Raw genomic sequence first — 22,519 nt, forward strand, 5'->3', positions numbered from 1 at the left:
AATCCTAGGCACTTTCTCCCTTCAAAAAAAATACCCTGCCTAACCCAAGGGAATGAGGGACAAAACTATCCTCAACCTAATATGCTATCACTCAAATAATACTTAATAAGGATTAGAGATTTATATGATTAGTCACATAAAACAGTATGAAAATGTACATAAAGGGCATAAATGCTTATGCTTCAGGGTATCAGCCAACCACCTCTAGAGCAGAGTAACAAAAGTCCATGATCAGGTTTCTAGCACCTTCCTCTAAAGCAGCTGATGCTGAGTACTGTTGGAGGCAGTACTTCAGAACAGACATAAGACCATAAGAATGGCCAAACTAGGCCAGACCAATGGCCCATCTTTCCCAATATCTTATCTTCCAAGAGTGTCCAATGCCAGATGCTTCAAAGTAAACAAACAGAACAGGGCAATTATCAAGTAATCCATCCAGTCCCAGCATATGGCAGTGAGAGGCTTAGGGACACCCAGAGCATGGGGTTGCATCCCTGACCATCTTGGCTAATTGCCATTGATGGACCCACCCTCCAGGAACTTATATAGAGTTCTTTTTTAAACCCAGTTATCCTTTTGACCTTCACAACATCCCCTGGCAATGAGTGCCACTGGTTGACTGTGCGTTGTGTGAAGATGTACTTCCTTTTGTTTTAAATCTGCTGCCTATTAATTCCATTGGTTCTTGTGTTATGCAAAGGGGAAAATAACACCTCCATATTCACTTTTTCTACACCATTCATGATTTTATACACCTCTATCTTATCCCCACTTAGTCATCTCTTTTCCAGCCTAAACAGTCCCAGTCTTGTTAATCTCTCCTCATAAAGAAGTTGTTACATTCTCTTAATTGTTTCTGTTGCCCTTCCCTGTACCTTTTCCATTCCTAATCTTTCCTGAGACAGGACTTCCAGAACCGCATGCAGCAGTCCAGGTGTGGGCATGCCGTAGATTTATATAATGGCCTTATGAAATTGTCTTATCTTTCCTAAAGGTTCCTAACATTGCTAGCTTTTTTAGCTGTCAGACCATGAGTATGATACTACTAGGGCCAGGCCACTAGTATGATCCAGAATGGCAATTCCTATGTATTTAGCACTATTTTAGCACCACTCAGCCAAGGATCACAAAATGCGTAACAACCAACCACCCCTGGAATACTCTGGTGAGATAGGTAGGTATGCCCATTTACAAAGGGGGATATGGATGCACAATAATTAGGATTTGCGTAAGGTTATGCATGAGTCATTGAGTCAGCCACAGTAGCAAGATAATGCTTAGAGCTGTATTTTAACAGCTAAATATGCTTCCTCCAATGTTCTTACCCTCGCCTATCAGGAGACTTCCGCAATTTGTTTAATTCTCCTAGATGGGTATTGTACCAGGGAAAACAGAGGGAATAGGAAACTGAGGAAATCCTTGTCTATTTCAAACAACTGCTTTTGCCAACATCAGGGAGACAGCAGCATGGGAATGTGCATTCCTGCTCTTCTTCTTAAAATATGCTGCACTTCTATGGTCTAAATGTAAAAGTGTGAAGTATTTACCAAATATTGGCAGTTGAACAGGGAAACAACTGGGAGAAGTGGAAGAGAAACACTCATCTCCAGGGAGTCTTCTCAACACTCAGATATAAGATTACAGATGTTCATAAACACTGACCACAGACAAGGTAGCTTGACATTTTACTTTAAGGATTCAGCTCCAGTGAGATAGCAATACAAATAATAAATAAAGTTTTAACACACCAACTGTATCATAAACAACTTTACAAGATGTAGGAGTATGTAATATCAATGCTCAAATTTGGACAGTTTGCTGCATTATATATATATAAATAAAAAATTTAAAAAGATTGCCATTCTGTTCTTGATGTGCTCATACCTATCAATAAAAGACTCCAGCCAGGCCTGCTAGTTGCAAGGAAAGCACTGAAAATGGGAAGGTAGCGTGTAACTGATAAGTGATATTTACTTTATCTTTACAAATGCCTAAGTAGGGCCTTACCTATATTAACAAAATTTGCAGCTACATAGTGATGTAAAGCTCTGCACTAGTGCAAGACAGGGCTTGTACTGATACTTCTTATTCCAGCAGAACAGTGATTTACTGCAGTAATTTGTGTCAGTGTGGCACATCTACAGTTGATGACTGTGGCAGCATCACACCACCAGTGCAAGTTTTGTTTTGCACATGGACCCTAGGATAATCTTAACGTCAATATTGTTAGTTATGTCACTGATGATTAAAGCAAGTAAGGAATAATCAGGTTCTGAAGGTCTACCCACTCATGTTAAGGATATCAGTACTTGGGAGATACCACTACCCTCGTCCCACTCCCACTCTGACCTATGAAGCCAAAGCGGTGGTAGCACATAAGCCTCTCCACAGTGGAGCCAGAGTCCAACTGGGCAGCCAATACCCAATGGGCTGGCCTCTCCCCTCTGCTAGAAGTTCAGTCTCCTCCCTTCCCAGGAAAAGATTCCCACACAATCTAAAGAGGGCATTAAGTTTATTGACAAAAATATAGACACGTTCACAGCAAATTAATTTAAGCTTTAATATTTTGATGAGGGGAATGGTAAAATTCTTAAACAGGTATTTTGCAGATTAGAAAGCAGTGATTTAGCAGTTTCCTTCCTACCCTCAAATAGAACAGGTTTGGGAGGGATGAGAGGTAAGTCTCACAGATGTGAAATAATAAGATGTAAGTATTTACTGTCATTTTACTTATACTTTTGTACTAAAAAAAAACAAAACACAAAATCCACTTCACTAAGAATGAATTACAGAAAACAAAAGCATGTTATATTTAATCACTGAATCACCAGCCCCCTGAAATCAATGGAAATGGTGCTATAGCCGCCCTTCAGTTTCCTAAGATTTTCAAACACTCCTCTACTGTCAAATTTATACTATTCAATGCAGGAATCAGAAGTTGTATGTGGCTTCCACTGAAAAGAGGAAAGAACCCAACATTTTTTTGTGAATGATAAACTGTTTGAAAAAAATTAATTTTGAGGTATCCCAGGTTTACAGTTGCTGTAATTTAAACACCCCAATCTTGCATTTTGATTGGTACAAATAGACCTGATTACAGGACTGAGGCCTAAAGCATTTCCAAAAAACCCATAAAACCTATACAGAAGGGGAATGAAAAGACTCAAGAGTATTTCAGAACATTTTTTTAATCACAATAATCCATCAACACATGGTACTCTAACCCTTTACACTCATCTCTTTGCAGGACTGGAAGGAGACACTCAATATTCCTACATAATTTCCAGCTTATATCTAAGAAGCTCTGGAAAAAGTTGAAAATTGATTTTTTTCCCCTAACTGAAGAGTTTTATTTCTTTCACAGAGTTGATGGCTAGAGTTTTTCCAGAAACACTGGGCTGCTGGTGTGAGTTTATATATAAAAAAGGAAAAAGTTGTTTTGGAGGGAAAAGACAAAGTCACGTGTACTTTATAAAAACAAACAAGAATTTAAAAAAAAAAAGTTTTAAACCTACTTTAGGAATCACAAGGGTGCCAGAACCTTTGCAGAAGTGAGGGGACCAGGGAGCCATGCCCCCATGCCCTTGGGGAGGCACAAAGCAGCACCAGGAGGGGCTGTGCTTTGTGAGGGGGGAGCTGATAAAGTGGGAGGGCCAGGCCCCCTCATTGCACCCTCCCCCCACAGGTTCCAGCACCCTTGTATCACAACAGTCCTTTTAAGAAAAAAAAAATTGAAAACACTGTGTCCTTAAATTAGCTGCAGAGTATTTTAAAAAGTTACTGTACAAGAAGATGCAGAATCCTAAGGCTGAAGTAGGTGTACAACAGCAAGTGAAAAATCCCAGATTAAAAATTTCTAGTACGGACATTGAAGAGGAAGGAACAAAAATTGCAGTCACAATTATCACAAAGTAGTATAAAATATCTAAAAAGATTTTTCAGAATTATGGGTAACATGGCAGAGATAGCAAATATTAACAGAAATACTGATGAATAGTAGAGGTCCAATTTAACTATCATTCTATCTGCAGAACTGCCACTGCAAGTTTCTTCAGTGGGAAGAGTGAGCACTGAACCAAAGCTAACTACAGTTACAGTGAAATTCATTTTTTTAGTATTTTAAAGTATTAGCAACATTGTGTATCTTTCTACTACTACACACCAGTAATATGCTACAAACAGAGATCTGTATCTTTATTATTTGCTCTGTGATATAAGCCTCTTCAGCGTTTCAACTGAACTTTCATGAAAAACAAGGTGGTGGTAGACTGGGAAAGTTTCTTCTTCAGGCCTTTCAGAACTGAATATTTGCATACCCTACTTTGAAAGAGGATCCCATCAAATCAAGTCTGGCCCAACACAAACTCTTAAAAAGTTTTTATTGGAGAAAAACTACTTCTGTAACAAGCTAAAACCACTACACGTGTTTTTATATAGTTTAATTACAGTTTCTTTAAGCAGATATTCCGAGACAGCACAGTGCAGCATACCAGTCAGAAAGTGAAATTGACTATAAACGAGTGAAACTAACTAGACTGTTCAGTAGCCAAACTGAATGGAATAAGCATGAAGAGAAAAAGCTTTTAAAATTCAGCTTTAATCTAAGAGATTTTGTGCCATACGTGATCGAGTGTGTTCACAGTAACTGACCCGTAGAACTGAACTGTCTGCCCGCAGCCCTTGCAGGCTTCAAAAACTCACCTTTCAAGAGTAAAATATCGCCCTACTCTCACATCTCGCATGCTGACGGGGGAAAGGGGCAGAGAACTGCTTCGGGGCCGGCCGGGCTGTGGGGGGAGGGGGGAAAAGAGGGACGATCCGCTATGGGGCTGGTCAAGCTTGAGAGGGCCGGTGAAATCAGCCGGACTCTGAGGGGTGTGGGGGACCGATCCACGGCGGGGGCCGGGCAGCTCAGTGGGGGGCGAGGGGGAGTCAGTCCCGGGCTTTGGGAAGCGGGTGATCCAGTGCGGAGCCGGGCTGGGCTTTGGGGGGCAGCTGGAGGGCTGATCCGCGGCGGCGGCGGGGGGGAGGGACCGGGCTCTGGTTGAGGGAGGACGATCCGTGGGGGCGGGCTGAGGGGACCCGCTGTCCCGGGGGGACGGTCCGCGGCGGGGCCAGCGCGGGCTGTGGGGGGCACAAAGCACTAGCGAGGCGCCACTTTCCTGACAGCGGCTCCTCCGAGCTGCGGCGCCCTGGTCCCGGCCGGCGCTCCCGCAGCAGGGCTCTCCGGAGGCGGGAAAGGAGCGATCCCTGCGGGGCCAGCCCTTCTCCCCCCGCGGCCAGGCGAAAGGACCGCGGCCGCCGCCGCCGCTGCTCCCCCTGCCCCCGCCGCGCCGAGCGCTGGCTGCAGCCACAGCGGCTGCGGGCCGGCTCCAGCCGCCATTACTCTTTGTTCGCCGCGCTCGGAGCGGGAGCGGCGGCGGCGGGGATGTTGCAGGGCTCGGCTCGGCTCCATCTTTAAAGCGGGCGCCCCTCCCGCTGGCGGTGCAGGCCGGGCCGCGTCCTGCGCCTGTTGCTCCCTGCGCCCCGCCGGCTCCATCCCCCCCTCGGCTGGGCGCCTTCCTCCTCTTACCGGTTACGGGCTGCTCCGTCACTGCTTTCGTTCGCGCCTAGGCTCTCGCCGCAGTTTTATTCTCTCCCCCACGTAACACACCGCGTCAAACTACACCTCCGCCGCGTCACTCACACACAAGGCTCTCCCAGCCCGGCGACAGGCAGGCAGCGGCCGACTGAGGAGAGCCAGCCAGGGAGCAAGCGCCGAGAGCGCCGCGGCCCCGCGCGGAAAACGCCGAGCTCTCACGGAGAAGGCCGAAGCCACACAACGCGCGGCGGCGCCCGAACGCAGCCGACCGGGGAGCACGGAAAAAGCCGAATCTATCCGGAAAAGACCGAAGCGCCGACCTCTGTTCACGGCCACTCCCGAATAAACACGGAAAAGGCCGAACGGCCGACTGTGTTCACGGCAATGCCCGAATGAGTACGGAAAAAACCGAAGCTCAGGACGACTGGCACGAAAACTCACGCCGGCGCCCGAATACGTACGGACCCGGCCGAAGCGCGGGGCAGCCATCGGAAACGAACAGCAACCCCCGAAGTGTACGGAAATGACCGAAGCTCAGGAGGAGAGCGTCGCTGGGAGTGGCCCCGAACGGAGAGCTCAGCTCTCCGGAAATGGCCGAAGTGCGGAGGAGAAGCACGGAAATGCCCGATTGGGGCTGGCGGAGTCTAACGCCTGCCTGAATAAAGAACATAAGAACGGCTACGCTGGATCAGGCCAAGGGTCCATCCAGTGCTTCTAGATCCTGGGAAACTTCCCGAAATCTGGGAATTTTTGAGTAAAATGTTTCCGCTTGGGAAATGGGAAATTTTCATTCAAAACCTAAATAATCCTGGGGAAAAATAATAAAAAGTAAAAGACTTTCCACATCTCAAAAATCCTGGGAAGTTTTCATAAAAAGTAAAATATTTGCGCTTCTTTCAAGTTTCCCTCAAATTGCGTTCTTCGATTGGTGAATATTTGTCATGTGATTTTCATAACAGGGCTGTGCTGCTCTCCTATTGGTGGTGCTTCAGTGTACTATATCATGATGGCACAAGTGAAGTGACCAGTGCACACATGTACTCACAACAAACCAACCTCAGCAACAGCTGGCTGGGGGTAATGAGATGGTTATCAAATTTACCTTGGGGGGGGGGAGGGATAGCTCAGTGGTTTGAGCATTGGCCTGCTTAACTTCAGGGTTGTGAGTTCAATCCTTGAGGGGGCCATGTAGGGATCAGGCAAAAGCAGTACTTGGTCCTGCTAGTGAAGGCAGAGGGCCACCCAGAGTGGGGGGCAAGTGGGGCAATTTGCCCTGGGCTCTGTAGGGCCCCTGGAGCAGCATCCTTCACTCGCTCTCGGGGCCCTGGAAAACTCTTGCAGGACCCAGGCCTCAAGAGTTTCTTCTGCTCTGGGTCTTCGGTGGCAGGGGGTCCTTCCACCCCAGGGCAGAAGGACTCCCCTGTCACCAAATTACCACCAAAGCAAGACCTCCCACCAAAGTGCAGGGTATTTGGCAGCAGGGCAGCCCCTGCTGCAGGTCTTCAGGCCACTTTGGCGGCAGGTTCCAGAGCAGAAGGATTCCCTACCACCAAAGCAGGGGACCCCCAGGCCCCCTGAATCCTCTGGGCAGCCCTGGGCTGGACTCAATGACCTTTCAGGGTCATTTCCAGCTCTATGAGAGAGGTATATCTCCATATATTATTAAAGGTAAGGTTTCGTCCAATAATTAAATATATTGCAATACTTACTGATTATGATTAGTTTCTTGATCTGTCATTAAATCTCTAAAATTTTGTATTTCATGCTTGCAGAGCACAGAGAATGTGGACCAGAGCATTCGGCTGTTCATAAATTTGTAACAGCACCTTCCTCCAAGCAAATACTAAATATCTTCACCTACTGTGTTAGGTAATAATATATAATATGTTCCCTTCTTTGATTTAAATATAAATTGAAATATACATTATACTAATTATTGCATTCCATTATTTCAGAGATCTCTTTCCATTTTTTATCTAATGTAAAAAATGAATAAAGAGACCAGTAAGGCTGGTGAAAAGAGGAAGCGGACTGCAGGAGTAGACAAAGATCCCTCCACGTCGAAACAAAAACAACGGGAGAGCACCGCCAACAGAGGATTGAGGACTCGGTGTGAACTTCCACCAAAAGAGAAGCCATCTGCTTTCACAAAAACCTTTCAAGACTTGTGGCTTCAAGACTGGCTGCAGAAAGTAGAAAACAATAGTTTTGGAGCTTATTTCAAATGTAATGTAAAAATCCAGGCAGGTACTAGTGAGTTATGCTAATGTTAAAAAAACATCAACAAAAGGTTGAGACAGTATCTAATACAAAGAAAATTGAGGATATGTTTAATAAACATGCTTGTTAAATTAAAAAAAGCACAAAAATTTGAAGAGCAAGTTAAAAATGCAGAGATTAGAATGGCCTGTTACTTTGCTGAACACAATGTCAGTATTCAAGCTGTAGAACACTTGACTGAAGTAGCTAAAAAGTGTTTAACGGGTTAATTTGAAAAGGCAGCTTGGCCTAGAGATAAGGAGAAAGCTGCTTTGCGTTCAAGGACAAGAATCGACACAGACCATGCCATGCATAAAAAAACAACAAAGTTTAGAGGCTGCAGAGATGGGAAATACAGAGGAAACAGCGAAAAGAGGAGCCGAGCTTCATGTCCCTGGAGCCAGCCTGGTTTGGGGACGCTGAAGAAGCCACAGGCAGCCAGCCTGGACTGGAATGTCTGAAAGGGATACCGCAGGAGACCCAAGGGCGTGAAAGAGCAACCCTCCCAAGAGCAGAAGCAAGTTGCAGATTGCACAGCATATCTCTGGACAAGCTTTATACAGGATAATCTACCGTCCACCTCCCCCTACTTCTCTGGACGTTATACACAGACGTGGCCAGTCTGGATGTATGTGTGTGAGTATGAAAGTGGCTTAAAGCTTGGGGCATTAATGTTTTTCTTCTCCTGAGTGATGTGGGAGCATTCCCAACACTCTCTGTTGTTTGATTATTTTATTAAAGAAGCTTTAAAATTCAGTCATATGGTGTGTTTTCTTTATCTTCCCCCAATGATCCTGCAGTGTCAGCCTGATCACCTGACACGAGGGATAAATTGGTAATAGAAATCTGTCTCAGTTTGGTAGAAAATTGAGAAAAGCGGGGAGCCTTGCAAAATGCACACCATCTATTTGTTTTGCCCTTGTTTTTTTATGTTTGTGTTGCTTGGTACCGTTGGTGTTCTGTGTTGAGGATTGGATGATTAAAGGTGTGCCCACTCAGCCGAAGTAAGTCTGAGAACCGGAGAGGGGTTTAGCATTCCTCTCTCCACCCCTGTTGGTGGGGACAGAGTGCAGGTGGGTGTAATCCTGGTTGTAGAAGTCCAGGTTGGTGGAGGGGAGGAGTCGGGGAGTCTCACTCCACGCATATAATCCTTGGTGCACATGACCTTAGCTGTTGCATGCCTGGGTACAAAACAGAGTTGGGGGAAAAGGGAAGAGATGTGTACTTGAAAACTAGAATTGAGCAATTAAGAGCATAGATCATGAACCAGGCAGCAACTCCAACCTACACCCAGGGCAAGTTGCTAGCCTTGAGACAGGATTTCCAGGCAAAAAAGGAAGCACTGGCTATACAGGTACCGGTACTTCAGGGACTTGTCAAAATTTAACCATTTGTGCTCAGCATACGCCGTAACAGCAGTGTGTTTGCCACAAAGAGAAAATTGAATAGTTAAACACCTATGGGCCATGCATTTTTGCCCAGGTGGCAAGCCTCACGGGAGAGGACTCAGGTAGCCTTGTGAGTAAGAATGTTTAAGGGAAGAGACCAGGAAGGGTGGGGGCTAGTTGAGAAGCTCACCCTCCTTGCTAAATTGGTAGTGGAACAAATCTGGTGCCCATGTCAGGGATGGTTCAGCGAGAAAAGTAGGATCAGGCCCAAGCAGGCAGGCAACAAATAGAGACATTGGAAAACAGCTTGGAAAGTTGGAGGGCATAGTAAAGGAAAAGGACTAAGTAATTACAGGAGTAGGAAACTTAAATCTCTGGAACAATAATTGGAATAGTAAAATCTGAGTTGATTGGGTGTAGTTTTGGGAGATAAGCAAGTGATTTAAGGAAGGAAAGTGAGAAGTTAACTCTGTAGTTGCTGGAGGGAATTAAGCAGTTTAACTTTGTGAAATACGAGAAAGAAAAAGAATTCTTGGTTTCTTTGCAAGCATTTTGAAGAAAAATGGGCCCTTTTCCAAAGGAATGCAAATATACAATGCTACTTAATTAAAATCCTATTAGGCTATAAGGGATTACAATAAATGTTGTCTCCCTTTCAGATCGCTTTGTGTTTGAAAGCAGAAGTTAAAAGTAAAAGGCAATCAAAAGTCTGGTAAAGTTAATTGTGTCCCTTTTAAAGTAAGAATCTTTAAGTTGTGGATAGCTTTGGATCCAGAAGCAAGCCAGAATCGTCTGTGTTAATGAAAATTATCTAACTGATAAGGTAGAAGCCACTGAAACCTGGGCTGCCTATGAAACAAACACAAGAAAATATGGGTAATTCCTCTGTTTTGCCTCAAATCAACAAGGGTATTTGTATAAAAAGGAAATATTTAAGTAATGACTGACTGCCCAGAAGGGGTAGACATATGTTCTTTTTTCTTTCAGAAAATCAGAAAAAGCAGATGCCAGCTGAAAAGCAATCAACATACCATGCATTTATTGGCACAATAGGAATTGTGTTTTGTGTTCAACTAGAAAAGGCCACTCGTCTTATTACTGGAGCACAGCTGACCCAGGTGCAAGCTGGAGTTGGTGAATTACATGTTATTTCTGTCCTTAGGTCAATGACCCAGGAGCTGTAGACATAGATGGCCTTGAAGATCACTGAGGCAGGAAAGGAATTGCAGTGGAATCTGGCATGTTCAGAGATTCAGGATTTCCTGAATGACCAGCTGATGGCCATTCGGAGTGATCTCGAGCATGAGGTGTGGCCTACTGCCCTTACAGATACCTCAGGAATGCCATTTGATTTGTGGCCATGGAGACATACTCAGAGATTTTCAGGCTGGAGTCGTATATACTCGCAGTGCTCCTCCCAAGCATATGGGCCGGTAGGAGGGGTGTGGGCTCCCACATACCGAATCCTATCAGGTCCGTGGGGAGGATGCATGTGGGACTGGATTATTCACCATGACATCTGGGAGATTAGATCACCCGGTATGCCTAGCCAATTTGTTGTTAGTGCTTCTGGAATAACACTTTATATTTGGATTGGAATAGGAAATCAGTGGACACTATGGCCCTTAGAACCCCCGCAGCTTCAATGCGTAAGGAAATTGAAGCAAGGGGAAGTTGCCACAGTGTTTGACAAAGTTTGTTGGGAAGGTATGGGACGAGGAACTACCCTGACAGGACAGTTGCTGTTCCAAGCTAATGATAGCTGTGTATATGTTAAGGCCACCACTTTGCAAGATATGCATTTTAATCTCACCATGGCTGCAGGAAATCACATTATTTATTGGCCAGCAGACAAAGCCCTACAATTAGACCTTAGGTATCAGATTTCTTTTAATTGGACCACTTTGATACCTGACCAGTTTCAAAATGTATGCTCAATCCTACCGGAGATTCAGAAAATTTCTGACTTACAGGGTCAAATCCATGTGCTTCAGAATATATATCAAATTGAAAAACATGCTTTTTATACAGCCTATAGAGTGTCTACTTTGTGTACTAATTATGATGTAATGTGCTATGTAATTAAGGCAATGAAACAACCCCAGCATATTATTACAATGGGGACATTAATGCTTGTATTGCTTTTGTTTAGTCCAGGAGTATGTTATTGTTGTTGTAAGGGATGTACTAACAAAAATGCCTTTCATGTTCACACTAATCATGCATTTTCTTTATATCCAGTTAAGACTATAGGGTTGATTCTGATCCTCCTGAGCTAGAAACAGAAATACAAGGCTTGATGCAGTTGGAGGTTTAAGAACGTTAGTTGTGCTAAAGGAAGCAAAAAAGCAGGGAGTGTGGAAGCAGAGAAAGAAAGAGAGGGTTTAAGTGCAGCCATTTAAGTGTCAGAGACAGAGCAACTGTTCTGTCAAGTCTTAGCCTAATATCGTGAGACCTGTAGAAGCAGGGCTCACAACAGAAGCGAGTGGAAAACAGCAGAATAGTTAGTGTGACCTAGCCTTGAGATAACGATGCTTGAGAAGAGAAAGTGAGAAAATACTGGACTAGATCACAAATAGCCTAAATAAAATGCAGATTTTTTAATTAATGCACGTCACAAAGAGGTATAATGCTTGTACTTTGGAGAAACTGAGACAGAGATGCTCTCTGGCAGCTGTGTTCTTCCCTTGCAATTGCATGACCAGAATAAAGCTGTCCCTGATTTTGTTAATTCCAACCTGAGAGTGGCATTCGTTTCTTCCACAGTCAAAATCTTTTGGTTTCTGATTTTTCACTAAAAGCTTGATATTTTATGTGGAAAGCAGACCCTTTTCATGAAAACAGTCATATAATTGAAAATCCAACTTTCCACCAAAAATAGTTTTAATGGACAATGTTTGACCAGCTCTCATAGTAATCCGCTTTGCATTCAGTTTGTGTTGGTGTAATGATTATGTCAAGTCTAGGGCAACTGAGAATCAGCCCCAAACAGTGATTTCCCTTGACCCCCCCCAGGCGGGTGTACACCCCCCCTGAATTTCCCCAACACACCCCCTAGTTTTGTGAGCTAGTTACATACCAATTTAGTGACTGTTTGGAAATCTGAATTTAAACTGAAACATTAATACACACTTAAAAGCTTATACAGTGTATGATAAAATATCTGTATCTGAAAAAGTATACTAGATTTGAAAAGTATGAACATAGACTAGCTTCCTTGCTTCCTTATACAGCTGTTGTTTTTTTTGATGTCAGTGCATTCATGATGTTGGCCAACCTAATAATATCAAATGATGATTTGTAAGCAAAGTCTAAATGAGCTCTCCCTGACAGCTAGTGATGAACTGGGGCTGTGGGGCCAGATTATATTTACATTCACACCTAATCTACCTAGGTATCCAGCAAACAGAGCTGTGTTGTCCAAGTGATAGATTTTGGCTGGGGTTAGGTTACAAACCACTTGAATGTGGGGGCGGGGTGGGGGATGAAATGTTGTTCTTATTGTATGAGTAAAGGGCAGTAGAACTGTACTTAGCCTGTGATGATTTGAAGGCATCGAGAGAGAGGGTGGGGATCTGTCCCTTTCCACTGTTTAAAGACAGAGCTGATTAGGCTCCATAGATAGTCTTTTGTTCTGTTAAGTGACCACTGCAGCTGAAATCACTGACAATCAGGTCTAAGTGCTTAGTCCTGTTGTGGGGACAGTGTTCCTGTGGGACAGCGTTTTTGTGGAAGAGACAGCCCAGACTGCACTAGCAGCGAGGTTCCCCCAATGCGAGCTCAGATGAAATCACTGAGAGCTGGTAGAACCTCAAGAGACCAACTCGCAGAGGTCACAGGGGCAGGTGGCAGCAGAAGGTGACTGCGCAGGGCCATTGGCAACAGAGCGGTGGAGTGAACGGTGGCACAATGAACAGCTGTGGCCAGAGCAAACAGTGAGCAGCTGGAGGAACGAGCAAGGTGCCTTCTTGTCCCCCACCTGGAAGGTGTACTCACGTGAAAGCACCTCTGAACTCTGAGTGTACTCTCCACTGACCAAGGACAACACCGGTGAGTGGGGTGCAGGGGAGGGAAAAGTTAAATAAACATTTGTTTGTTGGACTATATTTTAGTCACTTTGCTCCAGAATGCTAGATTTGTGACTGGTAATGGAAACTTATATAAATATGTTTCCTAGTAGGCCAAGATTTTTAAAATGCATTATTTGCCAAGGTTGTTATCTCACATTGTTGCTATCTTGGGAGGTCATTATGTTGAGGAGTTTCTGTACTAAACATTTTTATTATTATAATTAATTTTTACATAAGAATGGTCATACTGGGCCATATGGACCATTGGTCCATATGGCCCAGTACCCTGTCTTACAACAGTGGTCAAGGCCAGGTGTCCCAGAGGGAATGAACAGAACAGGTAATCATCGAGTGACCATCCCCTGTTGCCCATTCCCAGCTTCTGGCAAACAAGCTAGGGACACTCAGAGCATGGTGTTGCATCTGTCCCCATCTTGGCTAATAGCCACAGATGGACCTATTCTCCAGGAATTTATCTAGTTCTTTTTATAATCCTGTTATAGTTTTGGTCTTCACAGCATCCTCTGGCAAAGAGTTCCCTGGGTTGACTTTATATTGTGTGAAGAAGTACTTCCTTTTGTTTTTTAAAACCTGCTGCCTATTAATTTCATTGGGTGACTGCTAGTTCTTGTGTTATGTGAAGGATTAAATAACATTTCCTTATTCACTTTCTTCGCACCAGTCAAGATTTTGTAGACCTCTATCATATCCCCATTAGTCATCTCTTTTCTAAGCTGAAAATTCCCAGTCATTTTAATCTCTCCTCCTGTTTCATACCCCTGATCATTTTAGTTGCCCATCTCTGTACCTTTTCCAATTACAATATATATATTTTTAGGATGGGTGACCAGATCTGCACACACTATTCAGAGTGTGGGCGTACCATGGATTTATATAGAGGCAATATGATATTTTCTGTTTTATTATCTATCCCTTTCTTAATGATTCCCAACATTGTTTGCTTTTGTGACTGCTGCTGCACACTGAGTGGATGTTCTCAGAGAACTATCCACAATGACTCCAAGATCTCTTTCATGAGTGTTAACAGCTAATTCAGATGCCATCATTTTGTATGTATAGTTGAGATTGCTTTCCAATGTGCATTACTTTGCATTTATCAACATTGAATTTCATTTGCCATTTTGTTGCCCAGTCACTCAGTTTTGTGAGATCCCTTTGTAGCTCTTCGCAGTCTGCCTGGGACTTACCTATCTTGAATAGTTCTGTATTATGTGCAAATTTTGCCACCTCACTGTTTACCCATTTTTCCAGATGAATATGTTGAACAGTACTGGTCCCAGTACTGACCCCTCAAGGATACCACTATTTATCTCTCTCCATTCTGAACACCTATAATTTATTCTTACCCTTTGTTTCCCATCTTTTTACCAGTTACTGATCCATGAGAGGACTGCCCTCTTACCCCATGATGGCTTACTTTTCAAAAGTCAATTTAAATTAAATACTTTTTTTTTAAATGTATATATTTTTAGAAATCTAGACCTGTTATGTGTTTTGGTGTAACTTGCATTATTCTTATGTTAAATTTGCATAATCCTAACAAAAGATTTACTTTATTCATATCTCTTTTATTTATCTCATTGGTCCTGACACCCCTCCTGTAAATTCGAACACCCCCCCTAATTTCAATTCCTGGGGAAACCACTGCCCCCAAAAGCTTTCCTTCCTAGGCTTCTTGGTAAACCTGGAAGGTTCCCCTCAGTTAAGAAAGTCTTGCAAGAGAATGAAATCGCATACAACTAGAAATACCCTGCAGCCTCACTTGTGGGCACAGCAAACAATTCTTTACTATACAAAGAGGCATTTAAAGCACTAACACTTTCCCCAGGTAAACAACGGCTCAGGTATGGACACGAGTCCTGGTGAAGCAGAATTAAGCCGTTTATATCTGGGATGCTGTGGCAGCTAACTAGTTATTGGCTCTCTCTAAAATAACTTGATCAGTTCACAAGAGGTTTTTGTTGGTTTTAGGGTGTGAGTGCATTTTGTAGCTCTGTGTGAAAAAATTATTGAGGAAAAGCTATTGTCCATTGCTATTGCACATTTTTGCATTGACTTGTGACAGTGATAGTTATTCTTATCTCTTGTGGAGAATAAGTTTCACAGGCGATGCCCTGCTGCTGCACAAACGAGTCTTCCGTTATTGAAGTCTAAATGTTCCAGACAGGGGCAGTGTTCTCGGGAAAAGGAGATGTAGAGCTGTGTGTTAACTGCGTGCTGTTGACACTTCAGCCCATTCTATTTCACCAGCTCTTCCAATAGCTTTGTATCCATATTGAATAATACTGGGGAGATGACTGTGGCCTATGGGACTCCACAGTTGAGAACTCTGGAGGAGGAGAAACAATTTGCCATACTTATCCTCTGAGTTTAGTCTGAGAAGGAGGACCTGAGCCATTTCCATTCACCTCTGTAGCTTCTTGGAAGTATTTTCTGATTAATGGTATCAAATGCCATGAGGAAATCCAGCAGGATGCATTACATCCCTTGTCTATGGATAGGAGGAGGAGAGTGTCCACCTGAGCAACAAATGCTGTCTTTATAACATGCCATAGCCTGAAACTCAATTTACAGCCCAAGCAATATCTCCACAAAACAACTGCATGAACCAGACTCTACAATGTTATTCTTATTGGCTAATTTTGAAATATTACAGCAATTTGTTAGATTGTGTGTATATATAAGAAAATGCTTACCCTTTCGATACTTATGTCACAGTACCTCCAGCTGGCATTGTATCTGAAGGTTTAAATAATTTGATTTTGTAACTTCAGTTTAAACTAGATGGAAATATTTCTTCACTGTTGTATGCAACTACTGTATAGCAAACCACCACTAATAACTACAACAGAGTCACAAAAAAGTACTCAATATCTCTTCTACCTCATTAGCTGATGGGTTTTTTTAACTCATGGCTCTCCAGCTGACTCATTCTTCCTTACAAAATCCCTTGGTTCATCACTAGGACTGAGACTGTGAATCATGTTCCAGGGTCTCTTAATTTCCCACCTCACGGCTGAGGCATATAAGATCTCCACAGTGGAGCTGGATGTGAAATTCCCCTCTGTGAGAAGAGGAGTAGAGCTGTGTGAAAGTTTTGTACATGTTCTCGTGAAATTGCATGCCAGCTATTTTGCCATCTCACTCTGGGCCCTTTCCCACCTAGGCCTTCTACGTATTCTCCGTCTCCCCCTAGCCCCAATCAAATTGGAGTGAAACTTTTAAGATAGGCAAAACTGGGACTTTAAGATGCAAAGCCATCTTTACCTAAAAATGAATGGACATTTCCCAAATGCCTGCATGTTCATTTTCACTGCTGTCCCAGCAGGGAGTTCCCCCTTGTAAAAATGTGCCATCACGATGTGCTGATTAGTCAGAATGTCAATTATCATCCAAGACAAAGCTGCTGTGTGGGATCAGTCTCCTTCATCCTTCCTACATGCACAGAGTTGCTTTACTTGATGCTGTGTGAAACCCAGCAAGATTAATTAGTTTTCTTCACTATTAAGTCTTAAAGGCAAATAAATTAGCTTTGTAGAATTCAAGTCAGTTTCCCCCCGGGCAGCTGGCTCCTCGTGTATAGCACTAGTTGTCCATTGCCTGCTGCCTAAGGTACTTTCAGGCTAGTGACAGACAACTGATCAAGGCAAGCTCATAGATGGCTGCAATATGTGGCAGATCCTCTGTACATAAATAATAATCTGGACTGGTTTCTTCTTCTTTCACTCCTGGTCATGCACAACAATATAACATTGCTAAAACAAACATATACACTTGCAGGGCTCTGGTCAATACCCCTGAAATGAAATCAGGGCTCCTGAAAAAGAAATACAAAGGTACTCCCATCAGGGAATGCACCACAAAAACCTCTTAGTGCCAAATCCTGGAGGACCATGCAGCTGCACCAGCAGAGCAATGTGGGGTCAGGACCTGGGGAGCTTGTGTAAGTGGTCCACTGAGCACAAGAGTTATTGAAGAGAGGAGAAGATGCGATGGGTCCTGTGGATTTCCAGCTACACTAATTATTCACTATTCTCCCAAGCAGAGGGAAAGTGTGAACGCTTGTTTGGGCCATTCTTGACCCTGCCACTGTGGGGTCTTCCAAAAAGGAAGGATTCCTTCCAGTGCACAGTTAGAATATGGGAACCGTGTCCCAGACAGAGGATCTGCATCCAAAACAGAATCTGGCACCATGACTCAGCACCTGCAGGCAAAATCCCCAAAGCCTTCAGGCATAAATCATGAACAAATCTTAGCCCCTTATGGCCCAGTTGTCAGGATCCCAGTGAATGCTGTGATTCTGTGGCTACAGAATCCATGCTTGGCTGAAGAAGTCTGCTCCAGAATCTAAACTCTCCTTCTAGGTCTTATGGTTCCATCTCGTATGGCTCCAAATAAACCCTTCCAAATGTGAGATGATTGTAAATCAATGCATCGCCTTCCAGAATCTGCAGAAGATCTGTAGCAATAGTTCTGAATTCGTCTCATTTGGCTCACTTAGAAATCCAATGATAATTCAGATGTCAACACTGTTAACTAGATCACTGTTGATCATTTTAGCAGAAACATTATCTTATCTGTTTATCCCACAGTTCCAAACTACCTTTGACGCCTCACAGGTTACCAAAAGGCCTTCACTGCCAATTTCTACAATGCAGGCTACGTTGTCAATGCAAAAATCTGCAGTCCATTGAAAATTTAGAAGCAGCATAAAATTGAATTTAGCATCAAAATATATTACATGAGGAATATTCTGACTGTATCATTCATTTTCATACTGCATTCAGTTAATGGGGCCAGATCCTTGGCTGATGTGTATCAGTCAGGGCCGGCTCTAGGAACCAGTGCAGCAAGCAGATGCCTGGGGTGGCCAGTGACGAGGGGTGGCATGTTCGGCTTTTCGGTAGCAGGTCCCTCAGTCCCTCTCGGAGGGAAGGATCTGCCGCCGAATTGCCACTGAAGAATGAAGAATGCTTGGGGCGGCAAAAACCCTGGAGCTGGCCCTGGTATCAGTGTGGCTTCATTGAAGTCAAATGGCCCCAGATGTTCAACAACAGAGTGCCTCCTCCCATTAACAATGTGTCTCCATTACAGAACCACTGGGTGTGAAACATAGCAGCTCCTGCCCTCCCCACAAGTGTGGACAGGGATAACTGAGCTTAATAGCTGTTATGGCAAAGTATGATAGGCACTTAGCAGAATGACGGGTCTAGCACACTTCACTGCAGTGAGTGTTGCATTCAGTTGACCATGCCACACAAGTGGGACAACTGATTCTGACACCAATGAAGGGGAAGTGGTGGGGCTGCCATGTCTGATATCCCCATGGCAATTTTGTAGCGCGGACAATTCCAGATTGTGACTTTCTGGGGAGAAAACAGAAACAATCCAAAGGCATATTTTCATAAGCCAATGTCTCGGATAGGTTCATCCTCCATTTTGGTCTTTGATTCTGAGAAGGTGGAGATTTAACTTCAGATGTCAACAGAGAAGAGCATTCTGTGGCCCCATTTTCTTCTTTATTCAGAGAGACTTGCTCGCTTATCAAGATGAGAACAAATACCACAGAACATAGGAGAAAGTAAGCTGATACGGGCCAGTACGGAGGACTGGTAAGAAAAGGAGACTGACTGAGGGAGGGAGAGAGAAGCCTGCTCCCTGCATAAGAATAGTTTTAACTCAGCTGTTCCCTGATGGTTCAGCCCCCAGGGCTAGGTTTCTGGCATCCTTGTTAATTTCACTCACAGTAGCTGGGGGAAGGGGGTCAAGGGGAGGGTGTGTTTGACCATGGCAGGGGCAGTCCTTTTCTGCCCCCAGGATGGGAGGATCTCTCCAGTACTAATATACACAACAAATACAAGCATTTGGCTGCACAGCTTAAATCCAGAGCTAATAAAAGCAGGTGGAAGGGGAAAACTCACTGTCACATTGGTTTCTCGTCTCCTTCCTCCCCCTCCTCCAGCCAGGCTGCAAACAAGGCTCTGCATTCCTCCCTAGCTGGAGTTTTCCTCTAGGCTCTAGCTTGCAGTAGGGAGACTGGCTGAGATGCCTGCTGCTGTTGCCTGCAAAAGAACAGTTTAAACTCAGCTGTTCCCTGTGCAGTTCAGTGCCCAGAGTTAGGAGCCATTTCTGACATCCTTGTTAATTTCACTTCCAGTTTTTGCTCGGTGTGTGTGACCATGGCAAAGGCAGTCCTTTTCTGCCCCCAAGATGAGGGGATCTCCTAAACACAATCAAAATCAGGAACCATTTCCAAGTTCAAATCTATCCCATTCCCTCCCCAGCAGAGGATCATGGTTGTGACGTCCAAACTGCTTGCAGATCCTCTTTGAATTGTTATTGTTTAAAAAAAAACATAATAAACATGGAGAACATGGTGGAAAGATGTGTCATGATGATTAGGGTTTATTTTGGACAAAGCAATTTTGCTAAAGCAACTAAAGATTCACAGGGAAAGCAAATAGCCCCCATAGACAAAACCACAAAGGGATTGGAGGGGAAAAGTGAATATTCAGGGAAGTGAATATCGTGCCTCCTTTGAAAGAAATAGTAGATTTCATTCCAATCCACCCTCTTTATATATTGATTTAAACACCTGGAATGTCCTTAGGACATCCGGTGCAATCTCAGATCTGTTTTTGTTTTGTCCTGCCTACAGAGTGCAGAGGCTGAAATTGACAAAACTTTCTCTAAATATCTTGTATATTTCATGAAGGCTATTCCAGTTGTCCTTCATTCACCTCTGATGTCCCCCACCCCCCGCTCCCTCCCTGGCTGGCTGTGGTTTTTGCCTTGGTTACTTACTTCTTGGCAGACCAAGCCCAGCTGCACCTGCTGGCTCTCTGCAGGCAGCAGCCCACAGGGGCCGGTTGCTGGGGTCGGTGGCAGGCTGCAGCTGCATTGTTTGTGACACATTCATACACCTACACATACATACAGTATGTATTACTATCCCGTGGGGAGGGCGCCAGTGCTCTTTTGAGGGGTGGGGGGGACAGAGGAGACAGTATTTTTGCTGCTTCAGAGGTGAAAGTAAGCTGGTCCAGTCCGGTCCGGCATACCGGCAAGAGCCAGTACGCCGTGCTGGACCGCATCGACTTCCACAGCGGGGATTGAAAGAGCTCTGGCTGCCCGCGGCCGCGGGCAGCCCAGAGCCCTTTAAATCCCGGCTGTGGCTCCAGCCACAGCTGGTTCCCCAGGGTCTTTAAATCTTGAGAGGCCACGCCTCTTCCAGATGAGGCCACGCCCCTTCCAGATGAGGCCACGCCCCCTTCAGGACTCCAGCAGTACCGGTAAATCCTGTAAGTTACTTTCACCCCCGCCATAGAATTAAGCATTACTCTGAAAACCTACCACAGAATTAGGGTCTCCGTGAAGAATAAGAATCACTGGATTTTCCCAGCTCTTTATTACTTAAATAGCTCTAAATACAAAGGCAACTTAACCAAAAATAGAAATGTTTTTTCCAACATCTTCACACTGAAAGTTAATGAACTGCAGCTCAGCTCTGCCTCAACTGCATTTGGACATTTACTGTCACTCAAAGTAGTAAATCTTCTTGGCCAAATACATGCTTTACAAGAAGGCAAATCACATGCTCGATTAGTCCAAGGAAATTGGTGACTTTGTTTAACCTCTGCAATTTGAAATATAGATCCTGCTACAGTGGAAACCTGCGTGGAGTGAAGTCACTTTTTTCATAGAGCAAATGGGGGAAATCCTCTCTACTGAGCAAAGTCAAAACAGATGGAGCATGTACAGGAGCTGTAGAGGGAGGGGATGTGATCACCATCCTAGGTTCTTACACTGTGCAGAGCAGAGGAGGTTCTCTACATGACTACCACTGCAACTCCTGGCTTATAGTGTCTGTAACCCCCGATGCACAGGGGTTTGTCCTGTAGATCCATGTAGTTGGCAATCAAATGGCTTTGCACCTAGTTCATCATGCCAACACACCACGCAAGCCTGTGATGCTGCTAAAGGTAATACGGTGCTGTACCCCATGATATTGGGGAGGCCAGTGCCTGTCCCTCCTCATGTAGCAGAATTGCTCTGATTCCACGGCATTCAGGGCCTTACACAGCACTTACGTGGGTTGGTGGATTTGTCTCTAAATGCAGTATTGTGATTTTCACATTGCAATGAATGGAAAAAGCCCAGGAGCTTCATTCTACTTCACTATAATAGAACTCCCCAAAAGACTGTTTTAATGTATTGTGACAAAGTTCCTCCTCTACCATGGTGGGTCCTGCACTTATTGGCGGATTTGCTCACCTCAGTGATCTTCCTCTGTGGTGGAACCCACAGTCTGGGTCAACTCCTCCTGTGTCTGATCAGGAGTGGGGAGGTTTGGGGGGAACCCGGGCCTGCCCTCTACACGAGGTTCCAGCCCAGGACCCTGTGGATTGCAGCTGTCTATAGTGCCTCCTTTAACAGCTGCATGACAGCTACAACTCCCTGGGCTACTTCCCCATGGCCTCCTCCAAACACCTTCTTTATCCTCACCACAGGACCTTCCTCCTGGTGTCTAATAATGCTCCTCAACCATCCAGCAGTTCACTCTCAGCTCCTTGCACCTCTTGCTCCTAGCTCCTCACACCCACCTCTCACTGACCAACTGGAAGGCTTTTAACTAGTTCCAGCCAGTCCTTGATTGGCTTCAGGTGTCCCAATCAATGTAGCTATCTCCTCTGCCTTCTAGAAAGATCTTAATTGGCCCCAGGTGTCTTGATTAACCTGGAGCAACTGCCATTTGGTTACCATGGTCCTAAGGATTTGTTTAGCCTGGGGCTAACTGTAGCCCTCTGGCCTTACCCCATCACAGTATATCTAAAAATGAATGCACTTTTAGGGAAACCGTGTGTGTAATATGTAAACACCCCTCTTTAACTTGTGTAAAACGCTCAGATTTCTCATAATTGTGTGGCAAGCAGTTGCACAGAATCTCTGTTCTGGAATATGCTTGACTACATTGGCAAGCAAGGAAAAAGTCCTTTTCTGAGTTTTAAAATCAAATAAAAACTTCAGTAAAGCATTATCCTTCCAGGGCTGGTGGGGATTTTCCAAGAATATGAAGGTGTCAAATGGACTCCTGCAGCCAGATTCCTGCAGTTTTGTCACTGCACTATGTCTTATGTACGATAAAATAGCTCTTTTGAAAAAACCTCATTAGACAAACTGCTGAAAGCAAACTGCAGCCA

The 22,519-nt window shown here is 44.4% G+C and overlaps 2 protein-coding genes across 3 annotated transcripts in view; one reads left to right on the top strand and one right to left on the bottom strand.

The window, feature by feature from the left end:
- The window catches only part of CREB1 (cAMP responsive element binding protein 1), a 54,345-nt gene extending 48,555 nt beyond the window's left edge, over nt 1-5,790 (bottom strand). The window contains exon 1 of the mRNA XM_030579571.1: nt 5,573-5,790. The gene's annotated coding sequence lies outside the window, so the exon portion shown is untranslated. The remainder of the gene's footprint in view (nt 1-5,572) is intronic.
- A 1,646-nt stretch (nt 5,791-7,436) lies between these two features.
- LOC115659439 lies at nt 7,437-12,289 on the top strand. Of its 2 annotated transcripts, XM_030579570.1 has the most exons (3): nt 7,437-7,450; nt 7,537-8,476; nt 10,391-12,289. In XM_030579570.1, exon 3 carries the CDS (start codon nt 10,419-10,421, stop codon nt 11,505-11,507), a length of 1,089 nt encoding a protein of 362 aa, XP_030435430.1. In that variant the 5' UTR covers nt 7,437-7,450; nt 7,537-8,476; nt 10,391-10,418; the 3' UTR covers nt 11,508-12,289. The 2 variants fall into 2 exon arrangements, with proteins under 2 accessions (XP_030435430.1, XP_030435429.1); XM_030579569.1 differs by lacking the exon at nt 7,437-7,450 and having other exon boundaries at nt 7,461-8,476.
- Nucleotides 12,290-22,519: the final 10,230 nt, after the last annotated feature.

This window comes from Gopherus evgoodei, chromosome 11, assembly GCF_007399415.2.
Source record: "Gopherus evgoodei ecotype Sinaloan lineage chromosome 11, rGopEvg1_v1.p, whole genome shotgun sequence".
Lineage (NCBI taxonomy): Eukaryota > Metazoa > Chordata > Testudines > Testudinidae > Gopherus > Gopherus evgoodei.